Raw genomic sequence first — 27,721 nt, forward strand, 5'->3', positions numbered from 1 at the left:
AGAATGACCTGAATTTAGTTTTGGTGACAAGTTTTTTTGTATTGATTTGACTTCTAAGACGAGTCTCTACATAGATGAATTCAATATCCTGAAATCATGTCCGTTGAAGTAAATTTTGTGTATCATGAACCATGTACCTGCATATTCCCAAATTATAAGCAAATTCAACTCCTGAGTAGGAGCAAAACTACTTTGAAATTGATGAAAGTTAACCCTTTGCGATGCAAAAAAAAAAAAAAAATTCTGTGATGCATCATTTGATGACAAAGTTGGAGGCATTTCGTTGCTATAACAAGTTAATATTGGGTATTCACAATCAAAGAAAATACATCCAAGACACACTGCCAAACCTTAATTAGAAAGCAAAATTAATGCAAAAACTTGTGTGCAGTAGACAACTAAAAGGACAATCTGATCACCACACTTTTGAAGGTACACTCAATTGTTACAGAATTCATATTGGAGATAATTGTGCCAAAACATATATAATTTCACTTTATTAAAGCATCAACTGTAATTTAAAAGGAAAAATAAAAGAATTTGAATTTTTGTCCTTTCATGGCTCTGCACAAATGTTCTTACATACTAAAAAAGCAATGCCCTACTTCTCACAATCTGAACAAAAAAATTTAAGCACCTACTTCAATCATATAAATATGATGGCCTTCAACTCCGTGATAACTGCTAAAAACCAAAAATAGTTTGCATGGAGAGGATCAGAATAAGGATATACATTCAAATCCAAGTGTTTTTTGCGAGTAAAAGGTTGAATAAATAACAATGGGATGGGACTAACATTCAAATTATTAAAAACTTTCAAACTTCGTGCTTCTTGAGACATATTGAAATGCTATTCAGAATTCATGCTTGGAATGCTGCTCGAACTTCAATGGAAGGGGAGGAACTGGTGTTGGTCATGGTTGTTGCTTAAGTAGGAAGACAGATTTCGCGTGGTCAACTAAGGGTTCCCTATTTCGTAGTTGGATGAGAATTTTCAATACCATCGTTTGCAAGTTGCACATAACAATGTAATTGTGGAATTTGAAGAAGAGAGTTTTGTCATCACTTGGATGAAAAGCAGGCAACAACATGAGCGGTGATGAAGACTCCTTCGTTATTTCAACAAGATTGGGATGCTCTGTAACCATGTCCTTAAAATAAACTTTGTGTTTCAGGCACTATTTACCTCCATTATCATAATCCTCGAGTTCCCAAATAGAAAAATTGTTAGCATTGTGACAGGTGGGATGTTCTTGCCTGAGTAAATGAGGAGTGTAAATTAGCCTCCGATTTAAAATTTAATTAATTTTTTTTTCTCAGCTTTGGCATATATGTGCGTGCGGTGAAAATACACTTTTGGTCTTTAAATTGATTTTGTTATTATTGTAGTCTCTAAAAAAAGAAAATCAATTTTATTTTGCTCCTTGTTGTCAACCGGCCACTAAAAAAAAGTCCTATGTGACAGACGGAGTGCATAGGTGGCATGTTAGACGCTGACGTGACTAATAAATTAATAATAAAAAGACACGCTAGCATCCATATCAGCATTTTAATAAATAAAAAAAGCCACCTTAGAAAATTAAAAAAACAAATAATGAAATAATTTTTTATTAAAAAAAACCTTAGATATAAGTTTTTTTTTTTTTTTTTTGCTTTTCATTATTTTTTTGAAAGAGCATTGTTCTTCTTCTTCCCTAAAACATGAACTTCATGCTTCATGTTCTTCCCTAAATCAAGACAAACCCAACCAGCCAACCCACTCATAATTAATCTCAGTACAAAAAATTCTAACAACCCCATAAATCCAAGAAATAAACCCATAAACCCAAAAATTTTATTGGGAAACAAACATAGAAGAAGCCCGGAAAAACATACAAATTCACATTAAAAAAAAAAACCACCCACCCCCACGGAAACCTAGAAAAACCCAGCCACCTCCAACGAAACCTGTAAACACGAATCCAAGATCCACAATCCAAGACCCATGGCCACACCAATCTCCACGACCACAACCCACCCCAACGGAAACCCTAAAAAATCCAATCAAATCCACTACCATCATCACTGATTAAATCCACTACCACCATTGTTGGAAAAACCCAACCCCACGAAAACCCTGAAAAACCCAATCAAACCATATACCACCATCGCCAATCAAACAAGCGAAAGGGAGAGAGAGTAACCAGCTGATGGAAACAGCAATGGTTGAAGATTCGAGCTTTGAGGATGATCAACAGAGATGGTTGAAGATTTGAGCTTCGAAGATTCGAGATTCAAGCTTAGAGGATGGCAACACCGATGACATCGTTCATGCCTCTTGTCTCCTCAACACCAAGATCTCTCTCTCTCTCTCTCTCTCTCTCTCTCTCTCTCTCTCTCTCTCTCTCTCTCTCTCTCTCTCTCTCTCTCTCTCTCTAGAGTTTCTTCAAAAATACCATGGAAACTAAAGTAAGCCTCTAGATCCGTTTGTTCTCATATTTTTTTAATTTTTAATTTATCTATGCATTATATCCGTTTATTTATTTATATTGGTATGATTGATTTATGAAAAATAAGTTCCAATTTTTATATCTATTTTGATTTAAGTGTAAAGCTCTCTTTTTCAAAAAAAAAAAAAAAAAAAATATATATATATATATATATATATATATATATATATATATACACGCGCGCACACATATATATATATATATAATTTTTGATTTATTTTAGTGCTGAACTGTGTTTTTAATTGATTAATTTTTCTCCCCATAAAAAATGATTAATTTTCTAAGGTGGCTTTTTTTATTTATTAAAATGCTGACATGGATGCTAACTTAGCATTATTATTATTATTTTATTAGTCATGTCAGCATTTAATATGCCACCTATGCACTACATCTTTTACGTAGAACTTTTTTGTTAGTGAGTTGACGGTAGGGACTAAAATAAAATTGATTTTTTTTTTTAGGGACTACAATAGTAGCAAAATCAATTTATAGACCAAAATGGGAATTGACCCAAAATATAGGGACCAAAAATATATTTTTGCCTATATATATATATATATATATATATATATATATAAACGGGTAGTTGAGACTGCTAAACACGGATTTGGAAGGCTATTGCAATATGAAATTACCACACTTATGTATGATGTAAAAACTAATGCATAATTAACAACAACAACAACAACAACAACAAAACTTTTTCACCATTTCACTTTTTTTTTAAAATTTTTTTTTTTTTTTTATCTTATTAACTTTTTCATCTCATATGAATATGGTAATTACATGGTGCAATGGATAGGACTTTTGCATTGGACCTCAATCCGGCCACCAAACATATGCATAAATTTTTTTTTTCTTAAAGATCAATTGTGGAAAAGATAAAAAGGTAAAATATATTAATTTTTTAGTGAAGCTAACAGATCATTATTTATTAATCTGAATGAGATGTGGAAGAACAGTGTCAGAATGATGTAGAACACTTTATTTTATTTTTCCTCAACACAATAATGATAATATTTGGTTTTACAATCTTTAAAAAAATGTGAAATGCCAGTAAATAAGATTTAAGCAACTTCGTAGCTGCCATAATGGACCTGAAGTAACAGCAACAAAACCAAGACATTGCTAATTAAATTATCAAGTTAGTGCTTTCTTGGCTTGTTGAATAGAACGTGATGCCATTTATTTTACATGAAATGGATAGAGTTTCACAATTGAAATTTTTTATTTTCTAGATTTGACGGTTAAGAAGCATTAGATACTTTAAAAGCTTGAAACATGATCTTATTCGCTTAAAATCGAGAGAATTTATTTTATAGATAAGATTTTATTTCCAATCTAAATATATACAAAGTACCACGATATTTAAAATTAAATTGATCTATTTCAATAGAGAGAATCCTAATACTTGTGAGTTGTGAGTACTGTAGGAGAATGAAAGATTAAAAGGTTAAATAAATAACAATGGGACTAACATTCAAATAATTAACAACATTTAAACTTCATTCATGCTTCTTGAGACAAATTGAAACGCTATTTAAACTTCATGCTTGGAATGCTATTTGAACTTCAATGGGAGGGGAGGAACTGGTGTTGGCCATGATTGTTGCTCAAGTAGGAAGACAGATTTCGCGTTGTAAACTAAGTTTTCCCTCGTTTTTTCTAGTTCGTCGACAATTTCCAACACCATCGTTTGCAAGTTGCACCTAAGAATGTAATTGCGGAGTTTGAAGAAGAATATTTTTTCATCATTTGGGTGGAAAGCTGGCAACAACACGATCGGTGATGAAGACTCCTTCACTAACTTAGCAAGAACGGGATGTTCTAAAATCATGTCCTTGAAATAAACTTTGTGTTTCAGGCACCATGTACCTCCATTATCATAATCCTCCAGTTCCCAAATAGAAAAACTTTGAGCATTGGGACCGGACCAGTAACTCCATGGAGAAGGATGTTGGATCATCCGAAGATGCCCTCGAAACACACCAAGGGAGACTGAGCCTTTTCTAGACGAAAAGCCAATGGGTGGATCAATATAACGGCATCGTTCTGCATCGTTGAATGGGTCGAAAACAACAATGCCTTGGAGTCCCTCATAGTTACAATCCACCCAATGCAACATCGCATTGCAAACAACAACACCAGCATTCTTAGATATCAAATTGAACGAATTCAGTCCCCGAGGTGATGAAACAACTGAGTTGCACCATTCTCCTGTGTCGGAAGAAAAAATCTTCATACGTAATTGAGTAGTGTTGGGTTGAGTGGGAGAATGAATGCGCACCACCTTATATCTGTAATGTGCATGGGTTTTACATCCCTGCTCTTTATCACAACTATATGGATCGCATGCAAAGCCAACTATAACGTCGTCCTTGTTACTGTTGAAGGGAAGGTGAGGGAGCGTGATCCATTGTTTTGTAAGCGGATTGCAGACGCAGTACTCACAAAAACCTGGCTTAAAATTTAAAATAAAGTCTTCCTTAACTTCGCTGTATAGTAACAATAGGTCGTTGAACGACGCTGTGATTATATAGTGATAATCTTTCCTTACTCCTCGTTTGATACAGGGAAGAAAGTTGAGAAAATCATCACCAAAGTCAGAGTCCCCAGAATTATTGGATGGAAGAATCAGGATTTTTTTAGTCGATCTAAAACAATACTGTAACATAAGTGTAAAGGGGTTTGAGTTCGAGCCCGATGAATTTGATTTATTGAATTGATGGCGGTGGTGAATAAAGCCGCGAACAAAGTAAGGATTGGAAATAAGAGAAGACCAGTGCTTTGAGACGGATTTGAATCGATGAGCAGATCGACGAGGGAGTCGATAAAGAATCTCCAACAACAGAGCATCAGGGAGTTTGTTGATCGATTCATGCAATGGTTCTAATGATTGGGTCGGATTTTCTTTTCTTCTTTTGCGATGTGGAACCAAAGAAAGGTTTTTTCTTGACTTCAAGAGAGACATGGCAACAGCAATAGCAGGAGCAGAGAACAGACGAACGTGTATGAGTATCTACCGTGCCTCTAGCTAGGAATTTGCTTTCTAATTTATAGACTGCCTTTCATGTCCGATTCCTTGTAGTTTTCTAATTGACGTGGGCGAAATCCAAACCGTTTGTTTTTTAAATTTTACAAGATCGAGTTATTCAGTTTTTGTGTGGGCGGTGTAAACAATATCGGAACATTAAATCTATTTTATGTATACCAAGTTACCAACACGGCAATAAGCCTTAGCTTGATTTCGACCTTCAAAATTTTTTTTTTCTTTTTTCTGCGAACAATTAACACAATTTTGTGATAAACTAACTTTTAGATTCTATTTGTGATTTTTAAAAGTATTATGAAAAACTGAGCATATTCAGTTAGGAATTACAGGAAGTGCAAATATTATGTGAGAATTTGATAATATTGCAAATAGGAAACTAGTTTGTAACCTCGTATATATGCAAGCGTCTTAAAATTTTACCAAATTTATACATAATACATATAATGTTTATATATTTGAAAATATGAAATAGTTACTTACTTCTAAAATAAATAGTATAAATTTATTTGAAACAAATGGAAAAAAAAATCATTTAAATTGTTATTCATGAAATTCTCAATTTTAGTTTATCCAACCACTATAATTTTATAATAATAATAATAATGCTATAAGAATTAAAAAAAATATTGATAGGAAATGTTATTAATTTTCTATTGTGGTAGAGTTTAGTTCACTGTTAATTTAGATTTGGTCCAGATGAGAAGCCTAAGGGTTCATTTGTAAACAACTTATTTAGCTGAAATTGAAAATTTTTTGCTGAAAGTACTATAGAGAAAAAACTAAAAACTAGCTGAAGAGTACAGTGAGATCCATTAATTGTACCAAAAAGTACAATGAGACCCATGAATAGTAGCAAAAATAAGCTAAAAACTCTAATAAGTTGTGGGTTTTATCACTTCCCAAACACACTCTTAAGTCCAACAAAAATATAAATATCATATCTTTTATCTATTTATTCTTTTATTTTCCCCGATCCCCATTGCCAATATTCACGTTAATACCTTATCAAAGTCGAACCAAACCTTTCTTTTTTCCATTTGTTTTTACTGTTCAACTTTTGCATTAATAACTCACTCGGTGGAAAAAAAAAATTTATATGGGACATGTGGTGCAAAAAAAGACTCTAATTGAAAATCTAATTTAATTTTGTCATAAAAATTAAAAATTTTAGATAAGATACCTGATACTAAATTAGACTCGAATTTAAAATTTAATTGAATTTTCTCTCAACTACGTCTTTATATTTATAGCAACTAATTAAGACTTCCAAACAAGGATTTGGAGGGGCTATTGTAAAATGCTATTATCACACTCATGTAAGATGTAAAAATTAATACTTAATTTTTTAAAATAAATATTTCAACTTTTTGTGATGTTTTAAAATTATTTTGAAGAATTGAGCATTATATTTAATTAGCTTGTAACCCATGTATAGTTGCATATGCATTGATTCATTTAAAAATAAACACATTTTTTATCATAAAAATGTACTTAATCAATCGAATTATTAGAAGAAAAAAAAACATAATTAGATGCATGTTAAAATTCCTACCTAAGTTTAATACTATTTATAATCATTTTTATTCTGATTTTTAATAAGATAGAACATGTGGTGATTTTTGTTGAGAAGATATATGATTAGTTTTTTGCACTTTTAGTATTTTGCACTCATTAACTCACTTGACAAAAAAATTGAAAAACTTAAGTAGACACATTACACAAAATTAGCCCACAATTGAAATCTAATTAAATTTTCTCTTAGTTTTGGCTTTAAAAAAAAAAAAAATATATATATATATATATATATATATATATATAGAGAGAGAGAGAGAGAGAGAGAGAGAGAGAGAGAGAGAGAGAGAGAGAGAGAGAGAGAGAGAGATTGGGAATTTGAATGTTATGAATTTTGAGAATTTCATAATTTTACAACATTGTCGTAAATAGGAAATATAAGCAATTGAGATGGAATACCTTTACCCATTGCTAGCGCTCTAAATGCTACTTGATGATGCAAAGAAAATCAGTAGGCTGGATGCTTCGGACTTGAAAAGACCACTTGCTCTCTCAATGGCCTGAAAAAGAAAGAAAAGCGATCAAAGGTGACCGGGGTTGCCGGCTAAGAACCCTCCGATGGCGAAGTTAGTTTTCTCTCTATATTTTTGGAGTTCCAACTTTTTGGGAGCAGTAAAAAATGTACCTTTGCTCTGTCTGAATGAGCATTTATATAGTGTTCTAATAGACGGTTATCGCAATTATAACCTCCCCTGGATTCAAGGAGGTGTAAAGATAACTTCCATAATCGTTTAGGAGTTATATACTTCTTACGCAACGGTTACCAGAAGTTACGCGTGAAATAAGGAGTTGTCACATTCCACTTGGAAATTTTCCCAAGTATGATATCCTCGTCCTAGTATCTCCTTGTCGAGTGTACTTAGCTTAGAAATAGGGGTCGTTCCATCTACTGACGAATTTCTTTCAGGACGAGCTTGTCGACACTTCGGACGAGCGTCTCATTCCCTGGTCACGCGGACCTCATCCAAGGTTCTTCCTCTTTGGACGAGATGGTTATAGGTAAGGTTTTTCAGGGGTTCTTGCAATACTAGCTAGGTCACGGACGACCTCTATGGACGACTTCAAGATAGGCTCTATCGTACCCCATCACTACTCAATTTAGATAAAATAAAAATGATACTAAGTTTTTTTTTTTTTTTTTTTAATTTATCTTCATCTTCATCTTCTCTCTCCTCTCAACTTCTCTTTCTCTTTTCTCAAACAAAACCATCCCTCTCTTTTAATCTCTCTTTAACATCACATAGTCTCTGACTTCCCCTATCGTCGTGTCCTTTGGATCGAAAATGGTTTTGTGAGTTTTATTGGAGGATTTGAGTTTTTTGGATTTGAAATTTGTTGGAGGATATCAATGATTATGGTTATGGTTGGTGGCGGCGGATCTTGCCATTGGTGGTTGTGGGTTTTATTTGTTGTGAGTTAATATTATTCTAATGTGTTGTATGAAAGAATAGAATATAAGATGTAAAGTGTATTGTCAATACTAAATATTTTTCAAATACAAAAAAATAAGGTTTGATCTTATTCATGGGATTCTAGGCCTAAAAGAGTGGAAATGGTTTAGAGTGAAATCCTTCAAATTTCACTGATATGTTTTTTGTTAGTTGTAAATTTTAAAAATCTAACCATTGGATTGCATGTTATTATTATATCTTTCATGCTTGCAAAATTTATAAAAAATAAAAAATTAATAGATATATCATCTATCAAATCTTTAGCTTGCGTTTGGATTGCGTTGGGGATGAAAAAATTTTACGTTTTGCTGAAAAAATGGTGGGTCCCACGGTACTGTTCATGCATTTTTTGGTACTATTCATAGGCTCCACTGTACTATTTCAACTAACTTTTACCTTTATTTACAGTACCTTCGTTTTGGTAATAAGTTTTCAGTTTCAGTAAAATAAGCGGTATCTAAACACTCTTAAATTTTAAAATTTTGTAATATAAAATTATGCATTAAAAAAATAAGTTTATTGATCAAATAGTAAATACTAAATAGTATTTAATTTGAATAAAATTTGATATACATATTAAGAATATAAATTACATGAAATCTAATGGTTAGATTTTCAAATTCCATATCTAATAAAAAGATATATAGGAAGCGTTTTTCTTGTTCTAAGAAAATTGGGCCAAAATGTTATCACCTTAGATTGCCAGTTTGGGCCTTAAAGCAGCCCAACTTCCAAATACGAACTAATTTCCAAATAGAGTAACTGCTTCATAAACGCAATGACCAGACCGAAAGCAAGTTCGGATTCGAATCCCACATACAGAGCACAGTACTGTGAGCCGTAGAGGGAAGAGTGTGAGACTCTCACACACAACAATCTTCTCGTGCTCTCGTCGTTGTGAAAACCTTATTTCGAAATCTCGCTTCTCCCTTTACACCATTCATATCCTTCTAAACACTCAAAATTAGGGTTTTTGTTGTTGCTCTGAAATCGTAGTTTTGAGTACACGATGATGACCATGAACCCGAGAGAAAACCTCGCGAGTCTAATAAGCTCGGCAAAATCAGCCTCGGATATACCTTCAAAGCTCGAGCCATTGCGTCAGTTGAAGCGCGATTTGATTCAACAACACGACCTTGCCTTGGTCTCCGAGTCCCTCTCTCTTCTCTCCGACCGGTTCGGTCCGGTTCGCAAGTTCGTCACCGAGTACGCTTTTCCTAAACCCTAGCCTCATTGTTTGAATATTTTCTCTACGAGACTATAACTCATGCTTATTGTTGCTATTGGATAAGGCTTCGTTAATTTAATTTGTGTTTTTGGTGTTGTGTAATTGTTGTTTTTACTGGTATTTTGAACAATGTGTTGAAGCTTTGTGTGTGTGGTTTTTGTTGTGTTAAAAAAAAATGTAGGATGATTGGTGAAATTGGATTGAAGCATTTTGAATTCTTACCGGAGATTATGCCGGTGTTGATTACGGTTTTGAGTGATGCTACTCCGGCTGTTGCTCGACAAGCCATCACTTGTGGTATCGAGTTGTTTCGTTCGATTCTTGAAAAAGTTGCAATTCAGGTTTGTTTTTATTCTTGATGTGTAATTTGAGATGTTTGAATTTATTGATGTTGTTGTTATTGCAATTAGATTTATGAATTCATTTGATATTACAATACTATGATTTGTATGACTATTCATTTTCATGATTGATTACTTTTTAGACATAAGAGAGTGACTAAATTTTATGCTTGCCGTTAACCTACTGCAACAATCATTCCTTTTCCAGGCTTGGGACTGGCTATTAACTAATATTTGACGCTAAGTAAAGACACAGGCGGACTTATGATTGATTACTTACTTGAAATACAAAAAGTATTTATTACATTTTCAAGGGCTGTTAATACCTTGTGCTAAACTTTTATGTGTTTTCTTATTATTTATGTTGTTCTGTACCTTTTCGCTCTTTTTTCAATTTTGTTATGAAATGATAAATTTGAAAGGACTTCAATTCCAATTAAACTTGGACCTCCCAAGTCCAAAACATTTGAAGATGCTAACCCTTCTGATTTCTACCAACAACCAATGTGGAAGGGCTTCTCAAACATTTGGTGGCTTAAAATGCCTCTGTTGCACCAAAATTTCCAAGTAGTAAATCTAGCTCAGCCTGGTTATCTTGAATATTGCGCAAGAGATATATGATTAATTAAAACTCTCTCTCTCTCTCTCTCTCTCTCTACACACACACATATATATTTGGGGACTATATTTAATTATTTAAACTACTTCTGGCTGGTTTTGTGGACTCCTTTCAGCCATTAATATATATCTATCTGTAGCCATTCCTTTGTTAAATTCCCACTTCTATGCATGTATGTCTTCAACTTAAATGACATCTCTTAGTGTTTCCAATCGAGACGTCCAAGATTTGAACCCCCCTCTCCCACTTAAAATGTATCAAAAAAATTCTGGGATTGCCAATAAGCTATAGCTCCATTGGCACTTTCTCCTCCAATATTAATGGGATGAAGGGTGAGGTCATGGGTTCAATATCCACTGAGTGCGTACATGGCTTAACAATAATAAAAAAGGGATAACTGTTGCACATGGATGAACCATCTTGTGACTTGATTATGTGCAAAATATTGGCCATAAGAATTGTTGGATATGGTGTATTTTACAGCTATATTTTTCTGGAACAACCTTTTACTACTTAAGTGCTTGTGTCTTTGATGTTCAGGGCCTATACTCAAGTGAGTTGGACAGTTCACTGAAGTCATCATGGTCATGGGTGTTAACACTCAAGGAAAATATATACTCAGTAGCTTTTCAGGTAAGCAATGATCTTATGATAACATCAAACTGGATATTGTGCGTGTTTTATTCATTGTAACGCAATGTTTGCCAGACAGGAAGTGGTGGGACGAGGTTGCTGGCACTGAAGTTTGTTGAGGCAGTCATTCTTCTTTACACACCTGATCCTAATGGCTCTTCAGAGCCCCCTCCTCATGATGGTAATAAGATTTTACTTTGCATTTCAGGCTCAGAAGGCTTGAAAGGCAAGGAAATGCCATTTAGATATGTGAATACAATAGAATTCAAACAACTTGCATTTGCTTATACAGCATGCTGACCTACTTTGTAGGAAAGTTTGCAAAATTCAACATTTCTTGGCTTCGTGGTGGTCATCCAATACTTAATGTTGGTGATTTGTCAATTGAGGCCAGTCAACGTTTGGGTTTATTGCTTGATCAACTCAGGTTTCCAACAGTGAAATCTCTTAGCAACTCAATGATCGTAGTGCTTATCAATAGGTATTTTGCTATTCTTGGTCATATGCTTTTTCATCTTTTATGCAAGAGTTTGCTAAATCAAGTTTGCTGTTAATTGAGACAATTGGATTTCTAAGTGCCCACTCTCTCTATAGGTTGATACTTAAAAATGGCATTGATTGTTTGAGTTTTCAATTTTATTTTCTAAGAAATGTATACACAATAAAAAAAAAATTCAAAGACAGAAAATATCCTTTTTCACTTGTACCTAACTTTAAATTACTATTTTGAATGAAATGCTCAAATAAAATAGCCAAGAACTTTGTAGCTCAAATGCCATCTTTTGATATTCTAATGGAAACGTCTAGGGTTCAGATACCCCCTCTCCATTTGTAACTATCAATTTTATATTTTTAATTTGAAAGTTATATAAATGAAAAATAGTTGTTAAGACATTTGATAATCCCCCCTAAAAAGGTTATATTTCTCGTAGAAGACACAGTGTACATTTTCCGCCCCAAGAGGGGGAGGGGGTGGCTTTTCCTATTCCTTGCCTTGCTTAGTTACTAGGAAGCATGGGTGTGGGTGTGGGTGTGGGTGTGGGTGTGGGTGCGGCGACTTGGCAATTTTTGAAAAAGTAGTATGCGGGTGCGACGGGATATGTTTATTAAAAAATTATTAAATATATTGTTATTTATATTGCTAAGTATATTTTTTTCATATAATGGTAAACATATACCAACTTAAGAGCAATAGTAAATAAGGAACCTTTGGGATCAATTTAATATTTATAGCTGATATTTAGGGGAGGTAAATTTTGCAAAATAATAATATTTTTTAATGATAAGTCATTATTTAAATTGATACAATCACCAAATTATTTGGGAACTTTAAAAAAAAAAAACAAATAAACAAATAAGACATGTAAAGTGAACAAAAAGGAAAGAAAACACTAGAGTCAAACGGTGTGTTTTGCCTTGTTTTTTTACTTTTTATTTTATTTCATAAAAAAACACTTATTTCGGCCTGAATTGGACCGATTCGGGGCTGTTTCAGCCTGTTTCTGACTGAATCGGCCCGAATCGGAAATTGAAAAAAAAGAAGAAGAAGGGGATTTGCTGCGGATGCACGTGCAGCCACGTCAATGGCTGCACGGCACATCTGTGCGTGTTGGACGCCGGTGCGGCACCCCTGGAGCCGCACCCATGCATCCCAGCTTAGTTACCAGGCTCTATTTGGACAGAGAACCATGGATATACCATTATAGGTAGACTTGGGTCTAAATAATTGATGAAGAACATGATTTTCCTATGTCATGTTCATTTAGAAATGTGTGGTTTATATGGATATTCTTATCCAAGATTTCATAGTTTGTACTTGCTCTAGATTGCTAGTATCTTTTTGTACAATCAGTTAGGTTATGGTACTGCAGTTTTTGCTTTGTCATTCTTTATATTTTCTACATGTTTCTTACCAGTCTTTCAACAATCGCAAAGCAAAGGCCTGCATTTTATGGAAGGATTCTGCCTGTTTTACTTGGTTTGGATCCCTCGAGCTCTGTAGTCAATGGAATGCGTGTTTCTGCAGCAAAGTATGCTCTTAAAAATGCCTTCCTCACCTGCTTGAACTGTACACACCCGGGTGCTGCACCGGTAATCTTTTTTATACTGCACACATACTTGATGATGTTCTTAAGATACTGTATTTACTATCCCCTTCCCTTGTTTTAAAAAACATGCTTGTGGTAGGACTAGATTTTAAGTTTGCAAGTTTTGCAGCAAATAGGCTTTTAACTTTTTCCTCTGTTTATGGAACAGTATGAGATTTACCAAAGTTTTCCAATATATGGTTACCTATTGTCGGATATATTATAACTTTGAAAAGAACATTAATTGATGTTGATACCCTGAGGTTTGCCTTGAGACAAGGAGAGGTACTGATAAGGTTACTAGATTATGCCTTAAGGTTGCCCGTGGCATGCATCACATATATAAAACTTTTGAACTTAATGATTTCCTGTAATATAATTTTAATTTTAATTTTTTTTTCTGTTTTCTTTTCATTTTTGATTGATTGTTAAAATCTTTGATATTTAATATTTATTGATAATTACTTATGTGACTTTTTACGTGCCATCCTATATGTATAAATACACATATAAGCATAACCCCAATGCCCATCCAGCCCCTCACTATGAGTGTGTGTGTGTGTATGTATGCATTTATATGTCTACTAAATGTGTATCAACAAAATCCATCCTATATGTATAAATTCACATATAAGCATAACCCCAATCCCCTTTGGACAGATCATTGGTGTGGGGATTGTCCACTTCAATTGACCTTTCCGGTTGTGTATGAGATTGCTTCCAATAAAGAGGCAGCAGTGGCTTCTTCTCTTGAATGGTTGGAGATAGAGGAACAGAGAAGGTGGGATGTTCGTTTCATTCGGAGACCAAATGATTGGGAAATGGGTGGCGTGGATGAATTTCTTTGTACTTTGGGTTCTAATTTACCTCCCACTAAGAATGGAGATCGTATGCGATGGAAGTTGACGAAGAATGAGAATTTTGGTATCCAATCGTTTTATAATAAGTTAAGAGGTCCCTTGCTCATTATTTTTCCTTGAAAAGGTGTTTGGAAGGTTAAGGCTCCTCGGCGTGTTTCTTTTTTTGTGTGGATTGCTGTATGGGATAAGATCCTTACAGATGACAATTTGAGGGGTAGAAGGATGGATTTTGTTGACTGGTACATTATGTGTCATAATGGGGAGATGGTAGATCATTTGCTACTTCATTGTGGTAAGGCTTACCGGTTGTGGAGTTTGGTTTTTAGATCTTTTGGGATTTCATGGGTCTTGCCAAGATCAGTTGTGGGTACTCTCTTTGGTTGGTAGAATTGGCCTGGAAAGCATTCGTCTAGCATTTGGAATTGAGCTCCGTTGTGCTTAATGTGGTGTCTTTAAAGGGAGCAAAATTGGAGGACGTTTGAGGACATGGAAAGTTCTGACGACCAGCTATTGACTTCTTTCAGTGGCTCCCTTTTTTACTGGTCTAGGGCTTGGGGACACTTCTAGTGATTCTCTCCTTATGTTCCTTAGCTCTCTCCTTTGTAATTAGTATATTTTCTTTCTTGTTTTTATCTTCTCTTTCTATAATTTTTTTCTCTGCCTTATGACTTTCTGCATAAGGTAGTGTTCTTGAATGTACATCTTCATTACTTATCAAAAAAAAAAAAAATTGGTTGTTGATCTTGGACCTATTTTTTTTTTTTCAATATATAAAGATATAGATATAAATGTCAACAAAGATTTAGAAACAAATTTAATCACTATTATCTTTTGTAGTCCTCTTGGGATTATACTCCCAAACTGATAATTTTATGCAATGAAGCCATATCTCCAGCTACTTAATGCCTTATTTGCCAATTGTGTCTTTGTAAGACAATTTCTTTTGGGTATATCGTATCTTTTAGATAATCCTTTACCACTATCTATAGACTTGTTATGTCCTGGATATAATTGTTTATGTTCCTTAACTAGGCCCTAATCCCAACTAAGTAAGTTAATTGTTTATGTCCCTTGGTTTTCAAAGTTTACTGTTTATGTTTTGGTTATTGTTGTGTGGTAGTGTTATTCTTATTGTTGTTTTTGTTTTCATGGGATATATGGTGCTGTGATCATGCTCCCCACCTCAATTTATCTTCTGTCTTTCTTCCTTAGTTATTCAATAATTGCTGCAGGACTCTCAGCTGATAATGGGTTTATCTTGGAGATTGATGAATAGATCAGCAGAGTCTAATTGTTTAAGATGCTCTATTTCTTTTAGCTTATATTGTATTAAATGAAGTTTCTGTGGTGTGTCAGTAATTCACTTATACATCCAATGGACAGTGCCTTTAACATAGCATCAACACATTACTCCTCCCTTAAGTAATTGCAGTATTATTGTTATCTGTTGAACTCTCATACTGTGGGTTTGTCATCTGTTTGAAATGTGCAGTTTCTACATAGAATTTTTGCTTTTTTACACAGAACTGATTACTAAGGGAGTTTTTGGTTTCCGCAGTGGCGGGATCGGTTGATTGGTGCCATGAGAGATATGGAAGCTGGAGGGTTGACGGACCAAGCTATTCCGGAAGTGTGCAAGATTAATGGAAGTCTAGGGGAAGGGAAAGAAGATTCACCAGTTATTAAGGTACTTCTCAACTTTCCTTCCCATTCTATTCAGAGGTATGTATGGATAGATTCACATTCCCCTGGATGTTGTCGATAACGTTTTACACATTTTATAGGAAGAGAAACCCACAATTAAATCATGTGATGTTGTGGACGTTAATTTGGTGAGCAAAAGAGCTGGAGTACCAGACAGCAGTGATCTGGCTGAAGATGAAAATGTGCCTGGAAAGCGTGTCAGACCAACACCTAGTGCCTCAGAGGAATTGACTAGAGAGTCAGATAAGAATAACACGATGTCTCAGGATGACATTTCTTCAATTGGACCAACCACTTCCAAAGGAGATGGTGATAATGGACCTGTGCAGCAACTCGTAGCTATGTTTGGCGCCTTGGTTGCACAAGGTGAAAAAGCCGTTGGTTCTTTAGAGATTCTTATCTCAAGCATCTCTGCTGACTTGCTAGCAGAGGTAGTGATGGCTAATATGCGACACCTTCCTCCCAATCATTCCAAAGGTGGAGGAGGTGAAGAGTCGCTGCTAAACATGACCATAGTTGGTAGTGATTCTAAAGCTAAATATCCTCCATCGTTTATAGCAGATGTTCTATCACTTTCTAGTACTTTCCCACCAATAGCTTCACTGTTAAATGCTCAGCAGTCAGAGTCCAATGATATAGTGGTACGATTCTTATAATTTTGATTCTGAGAGCTTCACATTCTTTCTTTTTTGTCTCCAATAATGTCAAAGACTAATGATTTCACGTGCTTCATTGTATTTCTTTTTACTCTGCTTTTTTATTAAGTTTTGTTCTGTTTTCACTCTTGCCATGCTAAAACAGCAGAAACCTTGTGATGAGAAAGAAGATGTTGTGGCTGAAGCTGATAGTGTTCTTCCATGTGATGGCTTGGACCATGGATCTGAAAATGCATTGTTGCCCACTGATTTACCAGTTTCCTCTGTTGTTTCATCTGGAATGGAGAAAGGCTGCTTTCCTATTTCATCTGATATCCATGATGTGGGGGATCTAGAGAGTGAGATACCTGGCCTGGATTCTTCTGCTCATACTGATGGAATGTCAGAGGCGCTTGTTACATCCTCCATGGCCTCCACTGACTTAGAAGAAGCTGGTCAAGAGCAAGTTACAAGTGTGGGTCAGTCAACACTGAAGTTACTTCCATCTTTGTCAACAGACAAGTCTGAGGAGCTCAGCCCAAAAGCAGCTGTTACAGATGTCAGCAGCCTGGTCACATCAACAGCAACTTCTGTTGGATTGTCTTGTAATTTTGTCTTGCCCAAGATGTCAGCGCCTGTTGTTTACCTTGATGATGAACAGAAGGATTATTTGCAAAAAATGGCTTTCATTCATATTGTTGAGGCATATAGGCAAGTTGCAGTTGCTGGAGGTTCACAAGTTCGCTTTTCACTGCTTGCATATTTAGGGGTTGAGGTAAAATTTCTAGTTTCTGAAATATGTTAATATCATTTGTACTGAAGGACTGTTTTATTATGTAAAATATGTATATATAAAAAGTTCTATGATACAAAATTGTCGTATGGCCTCATACCATTCCATTTTATATGCACTCAACATTTCTTTATTAATTGGTTTATGTATTTGAATTTCTTTTGCAGTTTCCCTCGGAGTTAGACCCATGGAAACTTTTACAAAAGCATATCTTGGAAGATTATATGGGTCATGAGGTATGCAAATTTTTCGAGTTTTGTTTACTACTTGTTTATAAGAAAGGACATGTCAATTAGGGAATTAACAAAGAGTATGACTTTAGATAGAATAAAATAGAGGAAAAGAATACATGTGGCCCCTTAACTAATCGACAATATGTTGAGGATCCATAGCGGATCCCTAAAAAAAATTGGGACTAAGGCTTTGTTGTTGTTGTTGCTGTTGTTGTTTTCTACTTGTTTATAGCTTCTTTACGCACATGTGCTGCTGGGAACTTTAAGATAATTTTTATGTTTGAAAAGCAGACAAATTTGACATCTGGAGCCTGGACACGTCTGTGTGTATGTGAGCTTCAGGATTTAAACTTTTCCATGTTGTACTACTTGGTGGCCATCACCATGTCTTGTCTTTTAGGTTTGTGTTGGAATTTATTAGTTAATAAAAAAGATCATTGTGGTATTTTGGGTGCTCATAGCAGCACACTTGTTGGCTAAGGCATGCTCAATACTAGATGGTTTTGAGGTGTGGCTAGAAGTATAAGGTGGACCACTGTTTCTGCGAATCAACTTATGTCTAATGCAATATGTTTCTATGAATGAAAAGCACTAATTATCTTTTAGATAAAATCCAAAATCAAATACTTACCAACTGACAGTCACTACTGGATGTCTTCAGGGACACGAGTTGACCTTGCGTGTCCTCTACAGGTTATATGGCGAGCAAGCAGAAGATCGGGACTTCTTTTCTTCTACAACTGCAGCTTCTGAATATGAAAACTTCCTTCTTACTGTGGTGTGTGTCCAGTTGCGATATTAACTTCACTTGTCCTTCTCTAAGGCAAACATTCAGCAATTTTTTTCATAGTGCAGGCGGAAACGCTTAGAGATTCTTTTCCTCCTTCAGACAAATCATTAAGTAGATTGCTTGATGAAGCTCCTGATCTGCCCAAGTCAGTTTTAAAATTGTTAGAGGACATGTGTTCTCCTGGAAACTGTGATAAAGCTGAGGAGTTACAGACTGGGGATCGAGTAACTCAAGGTCTAAGTGCTGTGTGGAGATTGATTATGCTGAGGCCTTCTATTCGAGATGTCTGCTTGAAAGTTGCCTTACAGGTATTCTTCTCTTAACCACCAACTTCATGATATCTGTTTGTGTTGTTTCCCTACAGCGTAGTGTCTACCTTTTGTTATTTCTACCTTTTGTTATTTCTACCTTTGTTCTGTTTGTTTTTGAAAATTGCATGTTTTCTTCTTATATTTGTTAGCCCTCTCTCCAAGCACACGAAGTAAATAAACAAACATCCTTATTGACCTATGCTTGACTTTTATCTGATTTGTGGTTGAAATATTGAGTTTGTTGATTAATCTTTGGTAAAATTCTCCATAAATATTTTGAAGATTTAACAAAAATAAATTGCGACAAAATAAGCTAGTTGATCTTCTTCTTCTTTTGGCATGGTCCACATTTTCTGATATGAAGTTATTAGCTGTGAGCTTTTGAATTCCAATTTTTGGATGCAATAATTCTTTAGCTTCATTCATTTTATCCTGTTTATAAATTCCTTATTCACTGTCTCTGCTTCTTATTATTTTTGGTTAGTAGGAGCGCATTATTAATTAAGGAAATGAACTGAAATTTTCTCTTTTACTTACTCTTAATTGACTTTGATTACTTTTTACCTTTGAAAGAGTGCGGTTCATCATTTGGAGGAAGTGCGTATGAAAGCAATACGACTGGTAATTAAAACATAACTTCTTATTGAAGTAACAAGTCAGTCTTTTTAATTGTGTCTTACCTTTCTGGGTCTATTTCATTTTCCAGGTGGCAAACAAGCTTTATCCAATATCATCCATTGCTAAACAAATTGAAGATTTTGCAAAAGAAACATTGCTCTCTGTAATAAGTGGTGATGCAACAGAAAGAATGGATACTGAAGGATCAGTCACTGAAATGCAGAAGGTATTGCTTTTTTGCTTTGCTGACATGGAGTTCCACATGAGGCCAATCCAAAGATACATTTTTTATAACTGCATAGCTATAATATAATTACATTTGTTTTGCAGGATTCTCATCTAGAAAAACCTGCGGATGAACATCCCTCAGTGAGTGTGAACAGTAAAGATATTTCTTCTGATACTCATCAATCGAGCACATGTCAGAGTGTGTCCTCCCTTTCAGTCTCCGAGGTCCAGCGGTGCATGTCACTGTATTTTGCCTTATGTACCAAGGTGTTACTTTATTTTAATTTAGACCCTTCTTTATTCCCAGTGTTTACCCTTTCTAAGTATATTAACATTTTAATTGTATCTCATTGACAGAAGCACTCCCTTTTCCGCCAAATATTTATTATCTATAAAAGCACATCAAAGACAGTTAAGCAGGTTTGATTAGGAACCTAATTAAACTTGTTTGTCAATTCTTGTTTGTTTGTCAATTCTTGTTGTTCCGGCTATAAGCTTTTGCTTCTTATGCTGTATAATGCAGGCAGTTCATCGCCAGATCCCAATACTCGTCCGTACTATGGGCTCGTCATCAGATCTTCTTGAAATCATTTCAGATCCTCCAAGTGGAAGCAAGAACCTCCTAATGCAGGTTTTGCTTATCAACTATATTACTTGACTGTCACCATGCAAAAGATGAAAAGTAACAATACCTCCTTTTTTTATAATTAATTTTCTGCATCAGGTTTTGCATACACTGACGGATGGGACGATTCCCTCTTCAGAACTACTTTTTACCATTAGGAAGTTATATGATTCCAAACTAAAGGTATATCTATTGTTTCCTTAACTGTGCAACAGAGGTGAAGCTATTAGCTAATATATGTTCACTTGTGGTTGATTGCAGGATATAGAGATTCTTATTCCAGTATTACCATTCCTACCAAAGGATGAGGTTCTTTCCTTTTCTATTGTCTTGATATAATTGTGTCATCTGCTGTTAGAATCTAGCAAATAGCTGCTAATGTTCTTTTTCAAGCTATCATGGGTTTTCTTTCACTTTAATGTCTATAAATCCTGTCTTTCATCTAGCATATGCCTAGCTTATTATGGATTTCTATTAAGTTTCTTCTAACTATCTTATCTTTGACTTTTATTTTTTATGCTTATATTGGTTTTAGATTTTTGGTTGATCCATTACTTTTTTTCACTGAAAAATAAATGAGCGTCTTTTGTTAGGTTAAGCTGATATTTCCCAATGTTGTGAATCTTCCACTGGATAAGTTCCAAGCTGCACTTGCTCGCTTACTACAGGTATATACATACATACATACATACATACATACATACATATATATATATATATATATATATATATATTTTGCATCATTCTACTTTGTGCCATGTTCTCTGGTTTTTTTATTGGTTATTACATGCGCACCCCATGGGTCTTGAGCAGAAAAGCTCTCTCCTCCTTACTCGTAGGAGGGAAGGAGCTATTGTTTGAGCTAGAGCTCATTGGCAAGGTATTTTTTATTAGTAGTTACACATGCACCTTCATAAGTCTTGAAATCATAACCTTGCATAGTAGGGTGTGCATGGGTCAGGTTGGGTCAGGGGATTTTTCGACCCAATCCACCATGGTGGGGTAAAAAAAAAACCTAACCCAACCCATCATATGGGTCCAACCCAAGGGTCTAACCCACATGGATTGGGTTGGGTCAGGTTGAACCCATGGGTTGGACTATTTTTTTATTGCTAATATTATTAAATTGAGCAGAAAAAAATATATTCCATGTGCCACTTGAGTTGATAAATAAAATATACATAAATGAGTATTCCAACTCAGATTTAGTATCCGTTTGGCTCATGCGTCCACGTTTTGCGTTTGGACGTTTTAGGCCTCTTTTTTTTTTTTTTTTTTTTTTTACCAGCGCCTATTGCACCCATGAATAGTGCAAATAAGCAAATGAACAGTTACCCTGCGTGAATAGTAACTTTTTATTATTTTTTTATTGTTTTTAATTTTCAGCAAAATAAACGGTATCTAAACTCACCCTTAAACAAAATATATCCAATTGAGTTAATAAACAAAATATACATGAACTAGTATTCCAACTCAGTTATAAACGAATACGAGAGAAGTGGGAGAGTGGGAGGCGGCAGAGAGAGAAATAAGATTATTGGGGTTTGTGAGGTAATTGGGCTTTATGTAGGAAAAGCTGAATAAGGGGAAAAAATTAAATAGAAAAATTATTAATTATATTATATATTTTTAAATATATATAATTTAAATTTTAAATATATAAATGAGTTGGGTTGGGTTAGGCGGGTTTGTGACTGTTGTGACCCAAACCCATCCCGATCAATTGTTAAAAAAAATTCATAACCCAACCCGCCAACCCCTAAAAACTGACCCAACCTGGCGGGTTGGGTCGGGTTGGTTTTGGTGGCTTGGCTGCACACTCCCTTATCCCATTATTAAGGAGGAAGTGTTTAGCTAGAGCTCATTGGTAGGGTATTTGAAGTGCTGTGCTTTTCTAATTGCCATATTCTACAAGGTTTTTATAGATAATGTGTAGATTACTTCCAAGAAAGCACAGGTGCAGCGATATGTGCAGATTACTTCCAAGGAAGCACGAGTGCGGCAATCCCGTACCGGACTCGTCCTGACGCGGCATCCGACGCACCGATTCGGCCCCCCCCCCCCTTTTTTTTTCAATCCACGCCGATTCGGGCCAAAACTGGCCAATTCGGCCCGATTCCGGCTGAAATGGGAGCCGAAACGGCTGAATCAGACCGATTTTGGCCGAAATGGGCCGCTGGCCGCCATTCTTCTGCTTCATGTGGCCTTGTGAGAGAGGGAAAAAAAAAAAAGGAGAAGGAAGAAGAAGATGAGAAGACACAAAGAAATGTTCTAGAGCAAGTGGGGAAGAAGAATAAGGCCATAAGGGTATATAACAAAAGAATATAGATTAAGTAGTTGGGAAAGTCAATTGTTTCACGTGGGTGCGCTTGGAAATTGGAAAAGGAGTAAAGGAAACTTCTTGAAAGGTGGTTTTTTGTTTACAATTACTAAAAATATTGATTTTATTAAAAAAAAATCATAAATGTTTTTTAATAATAAACTCTACCCTTTATTTGAATTTTTTTTATACAAAAAATATTAAATTCACTATATAAAAATATTTTTAATAATGTTTTAATCGCCGCACCTGCACCCTGCTTTTTCAAAAATTGTCGAGTCCTGCACCCGCACCCGCACCCGCACCCATGCTTCATACATTACTTCCTTTCCTTACAATTGCCCATGTCATTTTGTGATGGTAAACTTCCTTTATGGCCTGCCATTTGATCAGCTTATGAAAACGCAACCTAGCAATTGTTGATCACATATGATCCTTTTTGTATTTGGAGTTGAAGAGCGAGTGTTTGTGAACTCATTCATCAGAGATAATTAAAACATATTATATATACACACACACACACACACACATATTTTCTATATCACCCGCTTGTTTGTCTTTTTGGGAGAGGGGGGGGGGGTGGGCAGGGGAGGGAGGTAAGCTTATCTTCTTTAGAGAATTATTTGCCCTGGTTCAAATTTCCTTGTAACCATTGTTTTTACTTCAGACATAACTGTTGAGTGATTTGTAACAAAAGAAGGCAGATTTATAGTTGGCTTCTTAAATGCATACCCCTACTGATGCAAGGAGCTTTAAATTCATTTAAGATTTTATTTTTCAATTTGAAACTTTTTTTGTTTTTGAATTTGGGTTTTTTTTTTTTTTTTTTGATGAGTGAATTTGGGGTTTTTAATGTTGAGGGTTTCATGGAATGTAATTGGATATTTCCATATGAGTGTAATCCTTCAAACCCTATTTAACTAATGCTCTTGTAACTTGTAAGCTTGAAGGGCATTAAAAATTGAATAAGAATTTTATGAGTTGAGAATGTGTTTCTTCTTTGTTTGGTGCTGATGCCAAACACACTTAAGTGCTGATACGAAAGTTTCCTTTGCTTGGTGCTGAGGGTTTAGCTTTTCCTTTTGCTGCATTTTCCCCTTTATTCCCCTGGATATTGTCTGGTTATATTTTTTTTAATTATTGATTGATAATTTAATAAAACATACACAGGGTTCATCTCATTCTGGTCCAGTGCTCACTCCAGCTGAAGTTTTGATTGCTATCCATGGGATTGATCCTGACAAAGATGAAATCCCCTTGAAGAAGGTATGCCTTCTTATTTGTTTTTTTAATCCATTTGAAACCTTACCAAAAAGCACTAGTCCATAACTGATTATAAATATTTAATGAGCAGGTCACAGACGCATGCAATGCATGTTTTGAGCAGAGGCAAATATTCACCCAACAAGTACTTGCGAAGGTTTTGAATCAATTGGTCTGTATCATCAAGAACTCAACTTTTTTATCACCTAGATTCCAATTATACCTATCTGGGCTCACAGATGGCTTAGGGTTGCCTTTGCAGGTTGAGCAGATTCCTCTCCCTTTATTGTTCATGCGGACAGTATTACAAGCTATAGGTGCTTTCCCAGCGCTGGTGAGAAATTAAGCAGCATGTTCCTCTTCTTTTTCCAAAGAGGAGCCATATTATCTTTTGTTCTTAAGCTTATGTTTATGTACTGCATTAATGCATGATTAAAAGTTTAGATTTCTCTGAGTCCACTCAATAGTTGTGTTTAGCTGATTGAATTGGCCGCTTTCCATTTGATATGAGACGAGAAAAAAGCTAATGAGCTCTAGCTCAATTGGCGCCTCCTTCCCTTGCAAGTGCTAGGTAGAGGGTGAGGTGGTGGGCTCCTGACCCAGTGGATGCATGTGTAACTTACAAATTAAAAAATAATAAAAATCTGAGGGGAAAAAGGACGAGTGAGGGAGGGGGATTCCGTGTTTTCTTTTTAAATAACTTTGTACCTTTGGTTAACATGTTCATGGCTTATCTGTCATTTGCATAATGACTTAAAATGATGCAGGTGGAATTTATAATGGAGATCCTATCTCGTCTTGTCAGCAAGGAGGTAACTATTTTCATAGTAAACTGATTGCAAGTCATTTAGTAATTCATAATTTGTCACTGATTGATGAGGCATTGCAGATTTGGAAATATCCAAAGTTGTGGGTAGGATTCTTGAAGTGTGTACTCTTGACAAAGCCTCAGTCATTTGGTGTATTGCTTAAGGTGCGGGTGTTCTGATTCTTCCTTTGTTTTCTGTAATATTTGCTGGTAACATTTTACCATGTTGGAAGTGCATGCTGCAGAAACTTACTACGCCAGATCATAGGCCCTTTGAACTGTATCACTTTCCTGTTCTGCTCATTCCTTTTCCCAAATCATGTTACAGTTATTAATTACATAAAGATTCTGTCCCTCTTTCTACTGAATTGCTGTGTCCTTTGTCCTTTGTTTTAGTGATTGGAATACCAAACTACTTTCCACACTGAAAATAAAAATAAATACAAAGTTAGATGGTGTTTATCCACTGTAGTGAGATAATACATTAAAGGTGCATGGGGGATGGGGGATGGATGGACAATGCCCATTACATGGGAATTATACTTGAGAAAAACATCTGCAGGATACCCATACTGAGATAAGATCCCCTCCCATTGAATCCTTCAATTCCCTCTTAAATTATATTTTGATGTAAGACACGTGGCATTTGAAAATCAAATGAATGCCACATGTCACACATCTGCCTAAAAATGGGAGGGAATTGGAGGGGATCCTTTCCCAACCTAGATATTATCAACTTCTAGCATTCAAGACAGTATTAATTCTAAGTAAGGTAAAATCATATACAAGAGCCACAAGAATGAAGATAAAAGAAAAACATGCTTAAGTTAATAAAGTGGAAACTCCCTCTGAGGTTAACTTCTCATTCCATAAGTACTGTGGTTCAGGAGAGGGAAATACTTTTAAAGCCAGAACCGCCCTAAACATATGACATGTTTTAGGATGGGATCCAACATCATATCATGGAACAAATTAATAGCCTCCAAACCTGCTGAATCCCATCCTAATAATGTTGTGATATTTCTTTTAACTAATTAAAATAACTTAAATCAATAAAGGAAGAAGCTCAAATATAACTTATCAAAAAAAAAAAAAAAAGGAAGAAGCTCAAATATATATGGAGTATATTAAAGCTACTTTTAAAGAATTATAATGTTTATGTGGTGAGCTTTAGAAGCCAGATTTGTTGTTATCTTCTGTTGATCCTGTAAAGTGTCTTTCAGTTACCTCCAGCACAGCTAGAAAGCGCATTGACCAGAACTGCAGCTCTGAAAGCACCTCTCATTGCTCATGCTAGCCAACCAAACATCCGATCTTCACTTCCAAGGTTCATAAAAAGATTACATTTTCTTTTAGCTGTGTTCTTTTGCACATGAAATTTGAGTTTGCAACTGGGGCAAGGTAGAGGTGGGGAAAGAGGCCAACTTTCTTCTTCATAGATTAGCTTGTTCTGCTGTACTCATTACAGTACTTGCTTTGGATGTATGTGTTTCAGGTCTGTGTTGGTGGTTCTGGGACTTGCACCTGAATCTCAGACTTCAAACCTGGCACAAACTGGAGTAGCCCCAGATTCTCAGAATTCAAGTCAGGTTCAAGCAAGTCAGGTTCAATCAAGTCAGGCTCAAACAAGTCAGGCTCAGACTGGAGATACAGGCAACTCAGATAAGGAGGTGGTGACTGAGAAATCTAAAGAATCATCTGGTGCTAGCTGACTTGATTAGAAAGTTGACTTTGACAAAGTTTGACCCTACATTTCTACCCTTTGGTATCCCTAGATTAGCAATTGGATCACCAGGCTCCCAAAGGTAGGGCTTCTAGGCTATCTCACTCTAGCTTAGTGGATTGGGAAGATGAGGCATCGGTATGTTGTATTGTTACCCTGGCACCAACATACAAGTGACAAAGGAATTACTACGTCCTCTTCGAAAACATCAACAAAGAGGGCATGAGGAGACATGTTAGACTTTACAATGTAAAAGTTTTTGTGTAATTATTCAGTTTTATGATTATTACTTGTATGTATATTAAAATGGATCTACTACTGTACTGAAAAGCTGTAGTTTTGGGGATGAACTCACTGGTGCAAGTATTAGTCAATGTATGTCATCTTAGAGCATCACCATCAGGTCTGCCAAATGCCAAATATTTGGCATTTGGCACATCAAACACCAACAACAGAGCATCATGAGATGTATTAAAATGTGTCAAAATTTTAAGACATGCTACAATACCGTCTCAACTTTGGCACGGTACGGACTCAAATGGCATGTGTTTATTATTTTTTTATTCATCTCTCTCTCATCCCAATTAAAATATCTCTTCTTCTTCACCTTCAGCTACACAGACCGCTTCTCCATCTCTCTCTTCTTAGAATCTGTCTCTCTTTCTCCCAACCCTTGTTTTTCTTCTTCTTCTCACAATCGAACGCAAGCAAGAAAAAGGCGGCGATGACGGTCAAGAGAGGAGGAAAGGCAGTCGTGACGTCGGCGTCGGATTCGTAGAACGGAGCGGAGAAGTTGGCAAATGGGGTTAAAACGCTTCTGATTTTTTATCTCTCTCTTTAGGTTGAAATTGGGTTGTGGGTTCACAGTTGTATGATGATGGTGATTCATTAGCTTGATTTGTTGGGTTTGCTATGGTGGTGAACGGCTAAGATTGCCTCTCTCTTGGATTCATTGATGGTGATAGATGGGTTTTGACAGAGGCCAGTGATTGAAGGTGGTGCTTGGCTGTGTGAGCTTAAAAGTGGGTTTAGCTGGTGATAGGTTTGGCTTTGTGGGTATGGCAAGTGATTTTGTTTTCTATGATCGATGGGTTCGACCGGTTATTGTGTTTGGTGGTTAAAGGTGGTGCTTGGTGGAGGTGTTGTTGAAGGTGGGTCTACTATTGCTATGGATTTGGTGGCAATTTTAGTTAAATATTATTTGAATGTGTGGATATATTATTTTAATGAATAAATCAAATAATAGAAGATTTGATAAATGATGAATTGTAAAATGGTGTATCAAAATAATAAAGTAGATTTTTGGTGTGTCAAAATGACATTTTTTATGAAAGACCT

At 35.6% G+C, this 27,721-nt stretch overlaps 2 protein-coding genes across 4 annotated transcripts; one reads left to right on the forward strand and one right to left on the reverse strand.

Annotated features, from left to right (window-relative positions):
- Nucleotides 1–4,050: 4,050 nt before the first annotated feature.
- On the reverse strand, nucleotides 4,051–5,460 carry LOC142608808 (F-box protein At5g49610-like). Its single transcript, XM_075780479.1, has one exon. The coding sequence runs from the start codon at nucleotides 5,458–5,460 to the stop codon at nucleotides 4,051–4,053; it is 1,410 nt and encodes a 469-aa protein (XP_075636594.1).
- A 3,905-nt stretch (nucleotides 5,461–9,365) lies between these two features.
- LOC142610254 (uncharacterized) lies at nucleotides 9,366–26,779 on the forward strand. 3 transcript variants are annotated; one of them, XM_075782020.1, is made up of 27 exons: nucleotides 9,366–9,770; nucleotides 9,974–10,133; nucleotides 11,293–11,385; nucleotides 11,461–11,566; nucleotides 11,698–11,866; nucleotides 13,302–13,476; nucleotides 15,891–16,019; nucleotides 16,117–16,677; nucleotides 16,838–17,446; nucleotides 17,632–17,700; nucleotides 18,359–18,475; nucleotides 18,553–18,795; nucleotides 19,372–19,419; nucleotides 19,505–19,642; nucleotides 19,747–19,911; nucleotides 20,002–20,064; nucleotides 20,168–20,275; nucleotides 20,369–20,452; nucleotides 20,531–20,578; nucleotides 20,863–20,937; nucleotides 23,760–23,855; nucleotides 23,944–24,024; nucleotides 24,115–24,186; nucleotides 24,620–24,664; nucleotides 24,742–24,825; nucleotides 25,884–25,987; nucleotides 26,156–26,779. In XM_075782020.1, the coding sequence occupies exons 1-27, from the start codon at nucleotides 9,574–9,576 to the stop codon at nucleotides 26,370–26,372; spliced, it is 4,056 nt and encodes a 1,351-aa protein (XP_075638135.1). In that variant the 5' UTR covers nucleotides 9,366–9,573; the 3' UTR covers nucleotides 26,373–26,779. The 3 variants fall into 3 exon arrangements, with proteins under 3 accessions (XP_075638135.1, XP_075638136.1, XP_075638137.1); XM_075782021.1 differs by having other exon boundaries at nucleotides 16,841–17,446; XM_075782022.1 differs by lacking the exon at nucleotides 20,863–20,937.
- The last annotated feature ends 942 nt before the right edge of the window (nucleotides 26,780–27,721 follow it).

Source organism: Castanea sativa, chromosome 9 (genome assembly GCF_040712315.1).
Source record: "Castanea sativa cultivar Marrone di Chiusa Pesio chromosome 9, ASM4071231v1".
In the NCBI taxonomy this organism is placed as follows: domain Eukaryota; kingdom Viridiplantae; phylum Streptophyta; class Magnoliopsida; order Fagales; family Fagaceae; genus Castanea; species Castanea sativa.

Excerpts from the sequence above, each read along its gene's own strand:
- LOC142608808 (XM_075780479.1), bottom strand. The coding sequence starts at position 5,460 with ATGTCTCTCTTGAAGTCAAGAAAAAACCTTTCTTTGGTTCCACATCGC.
- LOC142610254 (XM_075782020.1), top strand. The coding sequence starts at position 9,574 with ATGATGACCATGAACCCGAGAGAAAACCTCGCGAGTCTAATAAGCTCG. Across the intron at positions 17,447-17,631 it reads TTGCATATTTAGGGGTTGAG|TTTCCCTCGGAGTTAGACCC; the intron begins GTAAAATTTCTA and ends TTTCTTTTGCAG. Across the intron at positions 19,912-20,001 it reads ATTTTGCCTTATGTACCAAG|AAGCACTCCCTTTTCCGCCA; the intron begins GTGTTACTTTAT and ends TCTCATTGACAG.